The following is a 20,697-nucleotide window of genomic DNA, read 5'->3' as shown; positions in this document are numbered from 1 at the left end:
GAGATGGGTCTATACATGGCAATTTGTACATTATTATAGCAACATAGTTGTGTCTAAACATGACAGTTTGTACTTTATTATAGTAACAATGATGGGCCTATACATGGCAATTTGTACAATATTGTAGCAACATAGATGATTCTATATATGGCAATTTGTACATTATTATTGTAACAGTAATGGGTCTATACATGGCAATTTGTACATTATTATAGCAACAGAGATGGGTCTATACGTGGCAATTTGTACATTATTATAGCAACAGAGATGTAATTTGTACATTATAACTGATAATGACGCAGAATCTGCTTCTGCAGATTTATATGGCATTAAAAGCCATTAAATTCAAAAGACATTTGTATGGAACCAAATTGTATTGCTAAAACGATGAATATGGACAGATGAAACATCTTCATTTATAAAGATTTTAATAGCTATAACTCCTTTTTCAATCCATTGCTTTTGTACATTGCACTAGAATTTTCAACAACAATTTTAGGATTCATCTATATTTGTGTCTAAGGGAATTCTTCTTCATTTTAAACAGTAAATTTAAAATACATTGTTATATATGCTGCAAAGACGTCTCTTCATAACTTATTCATGGCATGGTATACTTCTTAATGGAAATCTATTCCAAACAATAAACACTTTTCTATGTTGGGGCAAAGAGTAACCACAGTGTGCGTGTGCATGTGCGTGTGTGTGTTTGTGTGTGGCTAAGAGCAATAACTCTTCGGATCCTTTTTATCTCAGTGGAATCCACGAATATATTTGATGGAAATTCACATCATAATCTTTAACAATGACTTTTCTTTCAATTCTGTCTCTTGCTCCACTCAAAGCAAACTTATAAAACCGAGAATCAAAAAGTAAAGTACATTCTGAAGGTTTGGAATGTGGTTAAATCTGTAACAGACGGGTAAGCTGTAGTAACTATATTTTTTATTTCAGTGGAAAATACTGATTCTTCTCTGGTCAGTTTGATATACAGGGCAATGTATTATTGTTTAGCTGTTAAACCAATCCAACCCGTGGATGTATGTCTTCAGTGTGTAATGAATTAATAGTTGAATCTGCATTGTGTAAACACGGTGGCGCCAACCGGGACAAGATCAATACATTCGATAGCACCTAATCAATTTAACATGTAACCTAGTCGTAAAAATAGTCACAATGACCTTTACCACATACCATGACAGGTTGCATACCAACTGAAAATGGGACATACCAAGCTTTCTTTGCAATAAAAAATATCCTGAACGTAAATGAAACCCTTGGGTAAAACTGCAAAATATCAGACCACTTTCTCTTTTGTATCCATTTAAATTTAGAGCAAATTACAAGACCATATTCCCTGCTGTACACATTTCATTACATGCGAGAACAAAATATTAAACGACCTTTCCTTATGTACCCACTTAAATGAAAACAAAATACCACCTTCCCGCTGTACCCGTTTGATTTATTTGCAGATTTAAAATAGTCCGCATCGTCGCAAGCCACGGGAAACAATCCATGACGATTCTTTATCATCAGTGGCTTACTGTGCGGAGATTTCATCGTTTCACATAGAGGGAAAAAATGCATAAACCATTCAGACCACATCGGATGTTTCTGTGAGACAAAAGTATGCCTCAAATATATGTCTACATAGTAATTTACAAAAACTCATAGATTTTACTCGCCGGAAATGTCTCTGCCAAAATAAAGCATAACCTATTCGGACCATCGTGACTATTGTTACGACTGGTGTTACTGTATGATTGATCGATAAGTCACGAATTAAAAGTAGTTCCATGCATTTGCAACTTCTCTGTTAATCCTTGTTTCGGAAATAGCAGAGGTGGTCCGAATGGCACATCGGTATGATCGGTAGATCTGACCTCAATGTTGCGATTGATTCAAAAACCTGCATAATCAGTCACTATGAACGTGAATAAAATCCTCTCGCCATTGTGATCCAACATGACATTTCATGTTGTTCGAATGAACCAATCAAAATTACTCTTTCAAACACGGTGGTTCCAACGAACAATATTGTTTTATGCGAATTCGTGAAAAACGGGGAAATTCTCCGCACTGGCAACCACGGGCGATAAAAGGGCTTACTTCATTATCTCCCGTGGTTTGCGACCATGTACCCTGCTGTACCTATTTAATATACACGCGAGAAAAACGTTCATGCTCAACATATCAGGCTACATTCTCTGATGAGCCCATTTGAAAATGCGAATATCGGACCACGTTCACAATTATAACGTATGCCCCCACTGATAGTTTAGACCCTTAACAACCACCACCAACAACCTTCCCAAACGATATTTTACTATCTGCCACTTGTATCTGTTAATCTACCGAACGAATGTGCGTCAGGAGATAACCCTTCCAATTGTGTCAACTCTTCAAAGTCCTCGGCCAGCGTTCAAAGATATTTAAAATTCACGAGAATATAACCATCCAAAATTGCGTTATTACCTTATTTATCTAGAGAATGCCCTATATCCGATAGTTAGACCTAGTCCAATTAATCACGCTCACCCTCAATATGTTTTGATACTGATGGACGATATGAGAGTCTGGTGTCACCTGTTCGTTAAAATGTGCAATTGTTCTGGATGAAAATCGTTCTCGGAACATACCTTCGTATAGTTTAGACACTTACAGGTATTTTGGTAACAGCAATATCTTGAGCGAAATTCTAACTAACCACATGATATAGATCCAGAAATAGTATGTACATATCGCGGAAAGAACCTTTCAGCCGAGGGTAGCTCAACTGATGCGAAAAATACCGGTAAGTGTATAAAATATACACAGATGTGTGTGACAATGGTGTCTGCAGATTTTGAGGGTTTTAATGAATAGGCGATATCATCCTATAAACCGCCAGTCAATCGGGAAGCCTGCATGATATGTTGACGTCTGGCGTGCACCGCAAAATTTGTCGCACATTCATGCAGTGGACCAGGTGATACAGTGACGAATTCAGAAATATCGTTTGGGGAGGGGATGGTGGTTGCTAGGAGTCCAAACTGTCAATGAGGGTACAGGGAGAAAAGACCTCGGAAGCTCCTGCATTTTAAGCGTTAAATGAGTATAGTTTCAGCTCTCTAACAATGAAGAAAACTTATCCTAGGAAAACTTCTGGCTGGTCCAAGGAGTCGGAGGGGCTGGAGCACCGACGGGGCAATAAGGATTTTGGATTACCTCCAAAATGCGACCTCAGAGGAAACAGCCCAAAGACTTTTTGTTAACAAACCATTAAGCGCGCGAGCATGAAAGGTCACTTGGGAAACTGCGTTCTATATGCATAATGGTCAATGATAGCACCAATAACACTTGTTTTATGTTTGACAAAATTGTTTGAAGGATGTGTCTATTTCTACTAAGTACGGTTGACTACAACTGACATATTATTTCCTTTAAAAATGTTTCTTTTAAAAAATGTTTTGCTTATGTTCATTTTTAGCACCGACGTGTAAAATTATTGTATATATCACCACCACAAAGGACAATTTATAAGCTTCTGAGTCCTTTTCTTCACGCAAAAGACGAACAAACCTGTGTAAAATAGTCATAATGTGATACCAACTGAAGAATCGATCGTCTATATGTAGATTATATATTTCGGACGATAACAAAAATAATTTCAAACGTCTTGTATTGATTATAAATGTGTTTTCATACTATTTATATGACACGAGGTTGTCTGACATGGGTCCCAGTGTTAACAGCCACGAGTGTAGCCTACCAATTAATTAACAGCATACGTTTGAAAACTGGATACATGTAATTCATAATGTCAGATCTCTATTGGGAAAAGTGTAAGGTTTATTGCTGATGCGGACTATGTACCGACAATCGTTGTCCCGGAATTATCAGCGGAAGTTGGACGATTGATTTGTATTTAATTCACTAGTTTATTATCATATGTATTTACATGCTTATAGAATACATATTGAAATATGGCGTGCTCGTTAAATATTAAATGTCATCTTTAACAGAAGCTTAAAACGGTAATCGTCGAGAGCTGGAAAGGAGAGGATGAAAAAATATTCCAAACCTTTGTAAAAATATGACTCTTGAAATAATAATCTATCTCTTATGGTAAACGCTTCAATAACAAATTTAGCATGGATTGTTTATTCCAGAAGTATTATTCAATTAGGTTTACACGCAAGCTAGTATACATGCTCAAAGAAAATTTTACTATCATGGTTGTGAAAGAGAAAGCAATATTTTTCACTTCGATCGATTCTTTTGTTTCATTATATCCCAGTACATTTCTCAGTTATGGGAAGGCACACGGATATTTGCCTAATAGTCGATAGATATTTATGGTTAGACAAGAATTAGAAATAATCTTGGAGGTTGAATTTTCCCTAAAATCTGAATAAATTTATTCCTGAAATTAATAATAGCGTGTGCTAATTGTCGTGATTAAAGACTAAGCCATGTAACACACACGCACACACACACATACATATATACATACATACATACATACATATATATATATATATATATATATATATATATATATATATATATATATATATATATATATATATATATATATATATATATATATATATATATAATGAGAGCATTCGGTAAATTGTGGCTCATAATAAAATCACAACAATATTTTGTGATGATCCACTTGTTTATCACCTACTTTAATGGTTTAATCATTTTCTTTCGCAATTTGTTCCATCTTTCTCTCTTATTTTCGAGGTTTAATTTTACATCAGGTTGCAAGTATGGCTAATTTAAAATAATTAAATGTTGTTTAGCGAAAACTCCATATTATTCGGTGCATTTTTCAGCCACGGCTTAGCTGATGTTTCAATGTTACTAAATAGCAAAGATAACATCCTGCAAACAAATGGTGAAGTCCTGGTCAGATGTGTATGATTTAGTAAAGGATGAATTTTATAAAACTGCGACAATGGCCTTCAGTATATTACAAGTGACAAAAGTATTTGTCGTACCTGCATCCACTGACGACGTATTGAGATAGGATAAAAAGAATAATTATGTTTCTGGTGAATAAATTGAAAGCTTGACTGTTTGTCTGTTTGCCGCGACGGCTTCAGCATCCACTGATGGCCTCTAACAACTTGCAGGACATTTTATCAAATATGTTCGACATCCCTGAAGCCGTAACGGGTAGGTGTGGGGTGCAAGTAAGGCAGACAGTGAGACAGAAAATTGGCTCATATTCCATACAAAGTAAATATTCTAGTGATAAATTCATCATATAAATCAAAAGAATACCAGAAATATAGCAACTTTAAATATATGTCAATTGAACTCAGTAAGATTAGCTATAAACGTCGGTTGAATAACAGTCGTATTTTATTTTAGAGTTTTGTATACCACACTAGCATATTATCAAACGTAGGCATATGGTAATACACTTTTTTTTGATATATAAAACAGCAAATTATACCATCTACTTTTGCATACCTGAATGAAGCCATAGCGAAGATGCCGATGAAGTAAAATATCTTAGAAGCGTCGCTACCACTATCACAAAACGCAGTATTTTACGACACTACACCGATCTCTCGATCTAACCCTCAATCAGGGACAAGTTGTGTGATGTATTGACTCTAACAATATACCTTTAAAACAATATCAAGGACTACCTTTGTAACATGCCTTTTATTGTTGCTAGACTTCTATACTTTTTGTACCATGCTCATTCAAAAGCAACATTTAAAGTCAGTCAAGACTGAATACTGTGGAATAATACCCTGCCCGAAAATGCTTGAATTACATATATTGAAATATGACTGGCGATGTATATCGGCATGCTAGACTGTGTAGGAATGTGTTAACTTTGAAATAGGTTAGCATTCAATGTGGTATTTTGATATGTACACATAAAAGCTGTGAACTTGTTTCGATTTTTTCCAGTATATAGTCAAAATGACGAAAAGCGGGGGAAAACCCCGAAATATTTATATATTATTAAATATTTTATTTTAAAGAAGGCACATGGCATATAGTTTTGGGTGAGAATCTGTCGATACGACTTTCCAAGATACATGGATCAATTCTGGTATCTTCCCCACCTTCCATCCATCCCTTCTTCCAATTCCAGGTGAGGGGGATGGGGTGTTAGGGAAATATTGCTGTGGTAATGCCCATTTGAAAGACGCATGTAATACAGGAAAATTCAGAATGACCTGTTTAACACAGTAGGCCACTGTCACCAGATTCTTATGGATCTAAATCACACTATAAGTTTACATACAAGTTGACTGGCCTACAAGATATGCTAACTTCGACTGTAAACAAATCAGTCTAGTATACAAAGAATACCAACTGACCATGCGACTTTGACCCATGACCCATGTCACTAAGACAAATGTATTTATATTCAGGGTGACATTGGAATACAATTTTGATTTTTATTTCCGCTTGATATATTGATACATCTATTAAAGAGAGTAATAATAATTGGCAGGTATGACTTTGATCTTGATATTCGAAATTGGAAGGGAGGGGATCGAATCTTGAACCCTAACCATATAAAGAAATTTATGACTGTAATAAGCTGAATTTTTAACACTAAAGGTAATGGCGAAAGTCTAATTATCAAGACCAAATGTGAGTCCAGGCTCCTAGGTAAAGGAAAATGGGAACTACACAGTTGCTTTTAATCGTTTTCTTTTCCTCATTTTTTTTTTAATGCAAGAAAACAGAAATGACTTTGATTCATTTTCTGAGGGAGTATTGTAATGAGGGAAATACGATATACATGTAGATTGATAAACTGATAGAAATATACTACATTTGTCTGTGTAAACTGATAGAAATATACTACATTTGTCTGTGTAAACTGATAGAAACATACTACATTTGTCTATGTAAACTGATAGAAATATACCACATCTGTCTATGTAAACTGATAGAAATAGACTACATTTGTCTGTGTAAACTGATAGAAATATACCACATCTGTCTATGTAAACTGATAGAAATAGACTACATTTGTCTGTGTAAACTGATAGAAATATACCACATTTGTCTATGTATTTTCAAGAAAAGAAAGGAGGAATTAAAAGAAAGGAAGAAGTTGATGATGTTAATGATTGATGAAAATGCATGCTCAAAATAAAATTAAATAATAACCGTCTGTTTGACCGATACAGATTTGAATTTACATTGCATTTAATTTTATGAGAATCACACGGAATACTAATTAGAAGGACAATAAACATGACATAAAGCAAAGGAGTTAAAGAAGTTTGCTCTGAAGGCTATTTTTTGACAGTATTCTTATGAAATCAGTACAATCGACCGATATAGTCAAAGTGTTTGGATCCTATTCTACAGTTAAATACTTGATTCTTTATATTTTTCATTATAAACAATGAAAAGCAAACAAACAAATTCATATACATACAACGAATTGTGCACCCAACCCATACCCCTTTCATAGCGACAACTGATACGCGTACTTTAGCGTGATAAGCCAAACATTATTTTATTACCTGTCTTCCAGAAATCCAGGTGGGATAGGTTTAGGCTTAGCTAACTGTTCGAGTCTGCTAATCTGGGTCGAGCTCGAAGTACTCACAACTGAAAAAAAAAATAATACAAAATCAGCTCTTAATCACCAATATCCCGCAAAATTCGAGAATTTACACCAGAAGGGAATTCCTTTTTGTTTCTCAACACTCACCATCCGTCGCCATCTTCTGTTATAAAGCACGAGTTAGGCTCGTGGTCGCTAGGCCCGTTGTCAATGACGCCTTTCGATTGTCGAGCCAAGAGTACGCATGAGTTATCACTTACGTTAATCTATTTAAGCTCCTAAAACGGTTCGCGATACACCAAGCTCTCTGATAACAAGGAGGGGTCAAAGAATAATTCGTTTATATGAAAGACAAGCCTCACAACCTTTGCTGCGAATGTAAATCAATCGTTCTTATGTTTAATTTTACTGTTACCACTGATACTTGAAATATGATGTGACAGGTATTTTTTTTATGTCCATCAGTAATACGATATCAGTACAGAGGGCTGATTACAATTTGAAATATATTCATCAAGTATATTGCGTTAGAAATGTCATTCTGATCGTTCTTGAATATTATTATATAATGAATTTTCCACTATTATTTATCCATGCAAATAACAATTTGTTTTTGTAATATATTTTATGATTATAATCCTCGTTTGTTTGATACATTGTATTCATTTTTAATCGGTGCATAACAGCTCACAGACCAAAACTAGTCTTATGAAATTCTAGTCTTTTAAAACTATTTCGATCTATATTCTCAGTACGATGAAATACTTTATATTAAGTTTTATGAATATATTATATTAAGATTAGCTGATTTATTTATTTATTCTTTTAAAAATATTTATTTATTTATTTATTTGATTATTTATTTATTTATTTATATAGGTTGGAAGGTACATAGGTAATATCGATACATGGACATATAGATTACTTCGCAAGAAGATAATATAAGCTTGTGTTTTTTAAGAATAACAAGTGAGTGAAATCTGCATTCTTTCATTGCTACTTGGGGGCGGGGGATTACAACTCGGTTCTCTTACCCTCTCTTTCAGAGGTAAAACCTCCCTTATTTAGTTTTTCCTGTAATACAGCGCCTCTGTATAATCCCATATAGACCCTTAACAGTTGTTGTTAAATTCCATTCATGCTTTGCATAATATTATACAGGCCTCTAACAGTTGTTCCTATATTACAATTATGATTTGTACAATCCCCTGTAGACCTCTAACAGTGGTTCATGTATTCCATTAATGCATCTGTGTAACGATTTATCCCCTATATCGCGTTGTATTATCCTAATTTTGCTGTCGGCTCTTAAGTTATTTATCATCTAGCTATATTGTACATTACGTAACTGATAAACAATCGTCAATCGATTTATAATTTACTAATTAGTTCCTAGGATTTAACTGATCTAGCGATTCACTTGTCTTACTAGCAGCCAATCTACCCAGTCAGGTTTATAGCTAGTTTGGTTCGATTAGATTTAACGGAACTCATTACTGGCTAAATCATGTTGAAAAAATGGAATCTGTTTTTTTCCAAATACACAAGCAGCCGACCCGGGTATGAGGATGGGGGTGGAGGTGGGTACAGCACCAGTGGTCATTATCTAACACTCTACCAGCTGCGCTACAGGGAGATATCTAGTAATGTTTGATCTATAAATAAAGAACTTAACCAATCAACCGACCGACCGTCCGACCGACCTATAGATCCACCAATCAATCACTCAATTATGCGAGTGAACAAAGTACCCTGTCAGGTAGATAACCAGTTTCTTTAGATTAGTTTTAAGGAAATTTCGACCAAGCAACCAATCAACCAATATATTCTTTCACTGAATATTAGTATACAAATACCAAAATTAATCAATAAATCAATAAGTCAATTTGTTTAAACATATTTTATTGTCATAATAGGATGCAATGGGAGTGGGCACTAATTCTAGCAACTTAAAGTAGCCCTCTCCCTACATATTACAAGTACTTCAATATATTTAACATGACAGTGAATAATTATGAGAGAGAGAGAGAGAGAGAGAGAGAGAGAGAGAGAGAATCATTTGATAGGTAAAAGTATGTACATGCGTGCTCATGGTAAGAAGACAAATACTAAATACAGTTGTATTGATCGATTGTGCTGAAAGCCTCTGAGCTATTTATAATTATAGTAGATTATAGTGTTCGTACTGTATGACGTGGTGTGATTTTACATACGGCTGCAACAGAATAGACTCGCTGTAAGGTTATGATACGTAGCATTCAAGTACGTCTATGGGAATTTAACATGAGTATGGGACACCGTGTACGTCTATGGGAATTTAACATGAGTATGGGATACGACGTACGTCTATGGGAATTTAACATGAGGATGGGGCAAGTTGTACTTCTATGGGAATTTAACATGAGGGTGGGACACGATTTACGTCTACGGGAGTTCAACATGAGGATGGGACACTGTGTCCATGTATGGAAATTTAGCATGAGGATGGGACATTACAGCCATCTATCTCACTCACTGACTGGCAGATTGGGTGGGTTGTATGCAACTCTGGGGGAACTCCATGTTCAAAGGGTCGATAAAATGCACACACACACACACACACACACACACACACACACACACATGTGGATGGAGTACTGTACCCATCTATCAATATGAGAGATCCATATAAAAGTGAGTCGATGCTTTACGGGAACCTATGTGAATTTAACTAGGAAATGAGATCCTATGCCCATTTATGGTATGTTAGCATGGTGATAAGACACTATGTTCATACATGGTAATTTAACGTGAAGATGGGATAATGTGTCCATCAATATAGCACGATAGGATGCGGATTTGGCACTATGCGTTATGGCTATCTATGAAATGTGGCATGGAGATAAAATACTAAGACCGTATAAGGCAAGTTAGGATGAGGAAGGGGCACTAAGGCCATCAATAAAATTTATCATAGTAAAAGGACGCTATAGCTATATATGTGAATTTAGCGTGGAGATGGGGTACTATGGCTGTAGGAAATTAACCATTATATACTGCTATACTTACTACTATATGAATTTAACATTGCGATGGACCATTAAAGTCATCTATGGTAATTTATCATGGTGATGCGACACTATCATATCTTCGAAAATTTAATATGAGGACAGGTCACTATAGCCATCTCTGGAAATTTAGCACGGGGATGGGACGCTATGGTCATCAACGGGAATTTAGCATGGGGATGGGACTCTATTTTCATCAGTGGTAATTTAGCACGGGAATGTGACACTATGGTTGTCAATAGGAATTTAGAACGGGGATGGGACACTATGGTCATCAATGGGAACTTAGCACGAGGATGGGACTCTATGGTCATCAATGGGAATTTAGCATGGGGATGGGACAATATTGTCATCAATGGGAATTTAGCACGGGGATGGGACACTATGGTCATAAATGGGAACTTAGCACGGGGATGGGACTCTATGGTCATCAATGGGAATTTAGCACGGGGATGGGACAATATTGTCGTCAATGGGAATTTAGCACGGGGATGTTTCACTATTGTTATCAATCCGAATTAGCACGGGTATGGGACACTATGGTCATCGAAGGGAATTAAGTACGGGGATGGGGCACTATGGTCATCAATGGGAATCAAACGAAGATATAAGACATTATCGCTATCTGCGGGGAATTAATATTGGAGGCCAATAGTCACCAATGTGAATTTAACATTACCAGTTTTTTTTAGCGTTGTAGGAATTTAATGATACTTAGAGGGTTATAGGAGTTTAAAATGTAGAATACTTTGTGGCTTATGGATCGTTTAACAGTCTCTGTGACATTATGGGTCTTATGAGAATTTAAAATGACACGACAATCTGTTGTTTATTAAACTTTAACAGAGCGAATCAGGTACCATAAGAAAAGAAAATGACCCATACTGATTGAATACAACTTATTGTTTTGACCAATACCTGTCATGCTTCATCAAAACCTATTCTGAATGATCAACACCTACTGCGACTGGCCAACACTTATTATTTACTTATTGATACGTATTCTAACTGATTAATTCTTATTACGATTGGCCAACACCACTTTTGACCTATCAATATGTAGTGTGTCTGACAAATACGTATTCTGACTTACTAATGCTTAATATGACTTACCAATAATTATTCTGATTTATAAATTTCTGTTGTGATTGACAATACTTATTTTGGAAGCACTTTATTGCTGGCCAACGCATATTCCGACTGACCTAAACATACTATGGCTAACCAATGCCTATCTTGACTGACAAAGACGCACTCTGACTGACCAGCACCTATTTTGACAGACCAACATCTATTCTAAGAATGTTTAGGCAAATAGACGCAGTCTCCCCAATGTCACCCTCTTACATAATCTATGGGTGGAAATTTCAGTTTTGTTTGTATAGAACAATATCAAGGTTGGCTTTATTCTATGAACGTAATTGAGACATTGTAACTCTGTCAGAAACAAAATTCTTTAGTTCTAAACTTGGCATAAGGTATTTTCAACAGAAGGATACCTATGTTGATTTCAATCGATGGGAACTTTAACATCATAGCCATTATAGCTGGTATTGAAATTTTAATGTGGGTGAATAAATAAGATGAGATGGGCAAAACACACCTAATTACAATTTAGTTAGTTGTCGAATGTTTGCTACATAATGCCACACTGATATATTTTCCGTGTCGACTGTGCCCTACATAATGAGGAATCGATAAACACTTACAGAGTGGTTCGGCATGTTTCTTGTTGACTCTGCGCTACATAATGTCACATTCATAAACACTATGTCACTTCGATAAACGCTATGTCACGTCGATATACACTAACAGCGTGAGAGGTAAGTGCATTCTCAACTGTGTACTACATAATCCTGCATTAGTAAATACGTATAGTGTGATTAGGTCATTTAGTTGTTACTTTTCACTATATACTAGATTAAATACGTATAGTGTGATTAGGTCATTTAGTTGTTACTTTTCACTATATACTAGATTAAATACGTGTAGTGTGGTTAGGTCATTTAGTTGTTACTTTTCATTGTATACTAGATTAAATACGTATAGTGTGGTTAGGTCATTTAGTTATTACTTTTCACTATAAACTAGATTAAATACTTCCAGTGATATAGGTAAGTTCATTTACAGAGCGGTTAGGAGCTGACCATTTCATATTCAGTTGGGATAAGTTCATTTACAGAACGGCTAGGAACTGACCATTTCATATTCGGTTGGGATAAGAGCTGGGAATTTTTTTTAAACTTAAATCCGTCCCCTAAAGCCTTGGAGAACAAATTCTCTTGGTCTCATTTGTAGTAAATAAAATATGTTATATCCATTCGTCCATGAAAACGTTACAAAATACCGCCAATACCCACTACATAATGCCAATAAAGCCTCATGTTTGCATTCATTTCCGTTCTAATTTTACGTGGTGGTATTAGGATGAGCTTAGAGATCAGCGAAACCATGGTAACTGACATAATTCGACGCGATTCTTTATACCTCTTTGTAAACTCCACAGAGGAAAAGACCTGCAAACATAAACAAACCGTCCGGAACAAACCATAAAAAGAACAGCATCAAATCCGATCTTACCAGGTGCAGTTGGAATCTGACAAGACAAAGGATTGAGGTAGTTAAAGTTCATGACAGATAATGCATGATTTAGTTAGAACCATTGGACTACTGAGATACAAACATTGTGAAAAATCTCACAGTGCCACCCATATATCTCAGAAATGAGATGCTAATCATGGAATTACAAATGAAAACGAAAACAAAACTCTGTGTGTGTGTGTGTGTGTGTGTGTGTGTGTGTGTGAGAGAGAGAGAGAGAGGGAGAGAGAGAGAGAGGTGGGTGGGTGGTGGTGGTGGCTGCATACATGGATGAAAGAAAGCTTCCATTGTCTTAAAAGGAGTACAATATATATATATATATATATATATATATATATATATATATATATATATATATATATATATATATATATATATGATCCAAGGTGAGAGGAAAAGAGAGCGAAGCTCATATTGTCAAACAAAATCTGCAAATAATACGGAAAACAAACGCCAAGACTCAGGCAAAGGGAGGAAAGCTAATTACAGAAGTGACTTGTATCTTCAGGTAAAAATGAGAAACGAGATCAAGTCTGAGGGGGAAGTGACGTGTGAATCTAAGTTTAGTTAGCTAATGTATACTTATTGCTGTAAAATATGCCTAAAATGAATTTAAAAAAAAGATTTATGAATGATCCACAACATTGTGCTCTAACAACGATGAAAGATACGAATGGATGATTCACGTCATAATGACCTACCAAGGTGTTTAAATGAAGGATAAAAGTAAATGATCCACGACCTAACGCTCTACCAATGTTTTCTGATGAAAGATACGAATGGATGATTCACGACATAATGACATACCAAGGCGTTTAAATGAAGGATAAAAGTAAATGGTCCACGACCTAACAATCTAACGATGTTTTCTGATGAAAGATACGAATGGATGATTCACGACATAATGACATACCAAGGCGTTTAAATGAAGGATAAAAGTAAATGGTCCACGACCTAACAATCTAACGATGTTTTCTGATGAAAGATACGAATGGATGATTCACGACATAATGACATACCAAGGCGTTTAAATGAAGGATAAAAGTAAATGGTCCACGACCTAACAATCTAACGATGTTTTAAAACGAAGAACACTAGTGCTGCGCACTTTCCTGAATACACGGCGGTCTATTCTGTTCCAGGTAAAACATTATCGCAGTTCATCGGGTGAAGCATTGTTTATAGATAACATTTTCATAAAAGATTTAGAAACATATTAAAATTGTTGATTTACCTGGTCGTGTCGCATTGAGAGAACCCACCAACTCATTATACATGGGATGAATAGAAAAATCAACCGACAGAGAGGCGTCCGACACTCAACTGAGGAGAAACGTAATTAAATGTACAAATTTTTTAAAATTTTTTTTTACTGTAGCACGTGCAAGCTAGCAACTCTGGCATCCATTGTAAAGAAGGAAACAACAAATGCAACCGTAACTCCACAATTGAGATAAAGGTGAAGCATCGAGCCAATGTTAGAACGTGTGACCTTGTGTTTGAAAAAAAATATGTATTAATCTTGTCGCATTCTCATAAAGCCCTGAAAAGTGTAACACAATCGGTTAGAAATATGAAACGTTATCTGTCATGAATTTGCAAGTGCGATTTAATGCTTCATAGATATTTGTCCAGAAGTTATTTTAAAATTATAATTTCGGAATGTGTCATTAGTAACTCTGACTGGATCGTATTTGGTTTAGAGGCTTAGGCCTTTTCCTCTTTTGGGTTTTTCAAAGAAGATTGATAAAAAACTCATCTCGTTAACTGCGTTTTGCAAGCTTAGTTCTCTAAACTTATTTCCTGAGAGAATATTGAAAATGTATTATTCTTGCTGCCTTTTATAATGTATTCAGCTTTTACTAGTTTTCACTCACATGGCAGATCCGTAATTCCGAAGCGGTAAACATAGTTAATAACCAAACATTTTGACATTCCAAATAAATATACTCGAAGAGTTTACCAAAGAGATCTAATGTTGCAGAAATAGAGAAACATAGGTGATCGATGCGAAGTATCCACTCTAACTTTTTATTGCTGTAAATAAACGTCAAAGAGTTTTAGCTTTGCCTCATTCGCAATTGTTACGTCGCTAATCAGTAACCAAGCATGCCTTTTAATGCAAGGTAGTTTGTATAATTAATTGTAGTGCATCCGTTTTTACTATGGATCTCTATTCTTTCATTTCACACCAATTATCAGTTAGGCTTAGGCCTTTCTGCAAGCTACATTCATGGACATCTTTATCTGGGACAGCTGTATATAATGTTATAATATCAGAAAAAGATTGGGACCTTAATTTTCTAAATAGTATCGTGGGATAACAATCCAAAGATTCATCCATTGATCCCCAAAGTGTTGTAATGCCTACGATGGATCGCAGCATACATTACTTCCCAAAGTGTTGCAATGTCTACGATGGATCGCATCATACATTGATCCCCAAAGTTTTGAAATGTCTACGTTGGAACGCACCATCCATTGCTCCCCAAAGTGTTGCAATGTCTACTTTGGATCGAATGATCCATTGTTACCCAAAGTGCTTCATTGTCTACGTTGGATCGCAAGTGAATCCTGCTAACACCTTAGTAATGGCGGAGTCTGTAAATAGCACACGGTTTCAGGCTGTTGGAATCTGACCACATTTATTAGTTCCGGTTCAGTACGAATGTAGTCCCAGTTTAGTTTAAAGCATTTATTCCTGTTTCCTTTTCGTGGTGATGCGAGAGTTAGATTTAGACATTCTAGCTATAGATTTAAAGGTAATTGTTTATTCTTTAGAATATAGCTTATGGTGTAGTTGTTTGTGTGTGTTTCGGTGACATTACACAGTGAGTAATAGGGTCTTGGTGATGGTCCGGAAGTGAAATCTGTGTTCCATTGCACGTTGGTTTGTTTACCATCCCGCCTCCCAAAAGAATGCCGGTGAACATATGACAAGAACTTCACCGTGAAGTCATCTTTGAGGGTATTTTATAGTATCATATGATTGGGATTGATTGTCACGCAGTGGTAATTTCAACACTAAGAGACAAATTTAGAGAATATATAGTAAAATTGTGTTCTGGGTCCTGTTGTCGTTTGAGGGACTATTTCTGTGTGAAGGATTTGACCTGACCATTGTATTGTCGGTTCTTTCAGCACCGAACGCTACGGAAAATTTAGTACCCCTCATTTGGGAACGGGTCAAGAATGACCCGAAAGGTAAGGTATGGATGTCAGATTGCATCTGGCTTGAGACAAGACTTCTTAAAATCCTATATAGAATTGCTTTCTTTTATGTCTTTTTTTGTTTATGCTTCTGTCTTTTTATAATGAACAAACCTGTCATTTGCCCCGTATCTGCTTTCATGGACTGTATAATGTTCTAAATTTCTGAACATTTTAGACGATACATACTTATGGCGTGTCATCTGACGGGAGAGAAGAGGCGAGTTTATCATTTGCATTACTTGAGTTATCGTTTAACTTCTCAGCAAACATTTCGACACATTCTATGATTCAGTTTATTGTTATTAATACGATACGTGAGAGAATGTTATAGTGTGTGTGTGTGTGTGTGTGTGTGTGTGTGTGTGTGTGTTCCATATTTTCATTTGTATCAGTCTTATTGTGGTGAGCATGTTCATCGCTGGATCAATTTCAAGACCATTGCTTTTAATCATTGTCTGTGAATCGGCAATTTTTTTCAGTTCTAATGTTTAATTGCGCTGATTTTCGTGACGTCATCATTTTCATCATTTTCAGTAGTCGTATGTTAATTGTTTATTACGTCATCAACACATTCTTTGTTCAAACAGGCAAATAATAATAATAGTTATTATTATTATTATTATTATTATTAATTGGGCATATTCAGCGCCTAATCATTAGAAGCTTTAAACGCTTTACAATATTAGATGACACATAGAAACATATACAATGACAAGAGTATAAAACAAAACGCTATGAAATTACAAAAATAAATATTTTGACAATAATTAAGGAACTAAACGTTATTAAACCTTTAAGTCTGTTTTTGTAAACGAAATAGGCGAGTTTTAAGAGCATTCTTGAATGAGGTCCCAGTGTCCTTGTGTCTTGAATGAGATCACAGTGTCATTGTGTCTTGAAGGAGATCAGTGTCATTGTGTCTTCAACGAGATCACAGTGTCCTTGTGTCTAAGATCAATGGGCAATTCGTTCCACGTAACTGGTCCTTGGAAAACAAAAGAACGCTATCCGTATGACCAAGTTTTAACAGTGGGAACAAGGAGAATACGAGTGTCGGAAGAGGAGTGCATGTTTTGAAAAGGGTATATACCTGTGTAAGGTCAAAAAGGTATATTGAACTGGAGCTAGTCAACGAAATATAGCATAGGGAACAGATTTTGTGTTTGATTCTGAACCAATCGGGAAGCCAGGGAAGAGCAGTGAAAAGGTGTACTCATGATCCGAGCAGCTGTGTTTTGAACTTTTGGAAGTTTCTGTAGTATATACTAAGACGAACCAGACAGAAATGAATTACAATATCCCAATCTTGAAAGTACTAAGGAACACACAAGTGTTTCAGTGGCATCAGCTGAAAGAAAACTGCGAATGGAGCTGATGCGTCTCAACTCCAGTTATGCAGCCTTGCATAGGTTCATTACATGTTGTTGTAATGAGAGTGCACTGTAAAGAGCGACACCTATGTTTCGTACAGACTGTGTAAATATAACGTTGATATTGCTGATACTTATTGTTTGAGTTACAGAATGTGAATGGGAAAGTATTTGCGTGGTGATCAGGGTGCATGACCTCAAATCGGAAATGCACCTCTCCACGCATTGAAAGGATACATGGAATGAATAGGTCGATGGTTGCGCGCGCGTGATTTGTGTGCGATTTGGATTTTTAACGTAGCTTTAACAATTTTTCAGTCATATCGCTACGATGTCTTCAGTGTGATAGTTTATAGTGATGTCTAGCACTGGGGGCATCATGCCGCAGACATGTAGCATGATGTCCCACCCAGTCACATTATCCTGACACCAGGCCGACTAGTCCTAACACTAACCTCTTAATGCTGAGCGCCAAGCGAGGCAGCTGTTAGTACCATTTTTTAAAGTCTTTGGTATGACTCGGCAGGGGATCGAACCCACGACTTCCCGCATCCTAGGTGGACGCTCTAACAGCTAGGCCACCTGAGCGGTGGTTCGATGGTTGTGTTTAACTGTTTGAAGTGCACTAATTCGCAATTCGTATTAAACGCACGTTTTTCAAACAATCTTTTGTAAATATTCATTTCAAAATATTTGTAGCTGTGCTCCAGTTTCAAAGGCGGATGATATACAGTGGTAGAGATTTGTTGCAAAACTATTCAGTTTCACTGTTCTTTCCATGTGGTCACTCCCTTGGGTATTTGCCGTAGTCTTAAAATCCCACGTCAATTTGTCTTTTAAACAGGTACGTTCTAGTTCTACTTAACTTTTATATTTCACAGTTGGAAACCCTTTATGAATGGTTTAATCTTATGCCTTCTTTTGTACCCAGTACAAAGTCGGATATATAGGTATCAGTTAGCTTTTATGGATGTTTCCTTTATTCATTTAGTAATAGGCAAATCTATAGCTCGGTCAGGGAATCACGGGTAAAGGAAAGCTGTCAATGATAATGGACCATGTTTTATGTCAACTATATTTCAATGGTAATTATGTAGCAAATGGATAATGAGTATTGAAAATATTTTAGATTCGGTTGTGTATCGATCAAAGTTTTGATACTCTTGATTAAAAGTACGAATTAAAATACAACTAGATTTGTAAATCAGTATTTGTAAACGCTGTTTTCTGATACTGACAGCTCTTCTATTCTAAGAATTGTCCTATTTTTACTACATTTTTAATATTATAAAACTATTTAAAATTTTGCTGCTTAAGAAACGAAAACCTTATTGTGAATCAAAACTTCAAATCTTAGGTTGACTAAATACGATTAAACGAATGGCGCAATTTAGATCTGGTAATTAATTAAACAAATTTTGCAAAGCAAGCAATACAATTTAATTTACCTTGATGTGCATAGAATATGTGATCTATACTGAAATTGTGTTATGAACTCCTTTATGTTCAGAAGTTACTTGATGTGAAAAATTGCAAAGAAATATAAGCAGACTGGATGGCATATTTTTGAGTCCTCCGTAAACAAAAGGCCGACGTCATTTCTCTTGTCCTACATGCTTATAAATTACCTTCCCCACACGCATTTGATCGGTAATTGTATTTTGTAGATTTATCATAATGTCAATAAAACTTTGACTCGAGTGTTCAAGCTGGGAGCAAAATCCACGTTTACTGATTATTATCGATCAGCTTTTGTTCCCAGGGTTTAGGGCAGTCACGCCTGACCATCCACGGGCCGTGAAAGGTATTTCGAATGACTGAATATTGATCAGATCGAAGAATAGAAAAGCTATGCGTCCCAATAAATATTGTCATAAACTAGTGAATAGCTGGCTAAAAAAAAGGAAAGTCCTCAATTTACCACTTACTCTCACAATTATCTCCTGCCTCTTGCAATGTAAAGCTTCAGAAAGCAATAATAAACCACAGTGTCCGCACCATTCCTTTTGATCTTCGCACAGCACTCAATCAAATTTTATTTACTTGCTATTGTTGAACGGATGTGAAGAATTATGATTGTAAACTGAAATAAAAATTATATTGAAGATCTTGGTTTTTTTTACTGCGATGCGAAGTAGTGTTTGTCAAGCACGGAATCCACGTCACATACACTGTAAATAGATATTGTTGTTGATTTGCACGTGCACTGATGGCTATGGGTGAATCTTGGAGACCACAATCTTAGAGATTCACTTTTTGATGTCGCAGCATATTAGGTCCAGTAAGATGGTTGTAGGTCCATTATGTTGCTTGTAGGTCCAGTATGTTGGTTGTAAGTCCAGTATGTTGGTTGTAGGACCAGTATGTTGGTTGTAGGTCCAGTATGTTGGTTGTAGGTCCAGTATGTTGGTTGTATGTCCAGTATGTTGGTTGTAGGTCCAGTATGTTGGCTGTAGATCCAGTATGTTGGTTGTAGGTCCAGTATGTTGGTTGTAGGTTCAGTATGTTGGTTGTATGTCCAGTATGTTGGTTGTAGGTCCCGTATGTTGGTTGTAGGTCCAGTATGTTGGTTGTATGTCCAGTATGTTGGTTGTAAGTCCAGTGTGGTTGTAAGTCCAGTATGTTTGTTGTAGGTCCAGTATGTTGGTTGAATGTCCAGTACATTTGTTGTAAGTCCAGTATGTTGGTTGTAAGTCCAGTATGTTGGTTGTAGGTCCAGTATGTTGGTTGTAAGTACAGTATGCAGGTTGTAGGTCCAGTATGTTGGTTGTAAGTCCAGTATGCTGGTTGCATGTCCAGTATGTTGGTTGTAGGACCAGTATGTTGGTTGTAAGTCCAGTATACTGGTTGCATGTCCAGTATGTTGGTTGTACGTCCAGTATGTTGGTTGTAGGTCCACTATGTTTGTTGT

The 20,697-nt window shown here is 36.1% G+C and overlaps 1 protein-coding gene across 2 annotated transcripts in view; it reads right to left on the bottom strand.

Moving 5' to 3' along the window:
• LOC149783263 (sperm microtubule associated protein 2-like) overlaps positions 1–14,641 on the bottom strand; it is a 45,613-nt gene extending 30,972 nt beyond the window's left edge. Inside the window, exons 1-2 of one of the 2 annotated variants that reach the window (XM_089931492.1) lie at positions 14,438–14,641; positions 7,512–7,599 (exon numbers count right to left, since the gene is read on the bottom strand). In XM_089931492.1, coding sequence (XP_089787618.1) covers positions 7,512–7,599; positions 14,438–14,480 — 131 coding nt within the window. In that variant the 5' untranslated portion in view covers positions 14,481–14,641. Of the gene's footprint in view, positions 1–7,511; positions 7,600–7,702; positions 7,786–14,437 lie in introns of those variants that run through there. The other variant, XM_089931493.1, reaches the window with a different exon arrangement.
• Between the last annotated feature and the right edge of the window lie 6,056 nt (positions 14,642–20,697).

Source organism: Sinohyriopsis cumingii, chromosome 14, assembly GCF_028554795.1.
Source record: "Sinohyriopsis cumingii isolate HCF-2022 chromosome 14, ASM2855479v2, whole genome shotgun sequence".
Lineage (NCBI taxonomy): Eukaryota > Metazoa > Mollusca > Bivalvia > Unionida > Unionidae > Sinohyriopsis > Sinohyriopsis cumingii.
Note: the sequence above shows the minus strand (reverse complement) of the source record. Positions and strands in the feature narration are given on the sequence as shown.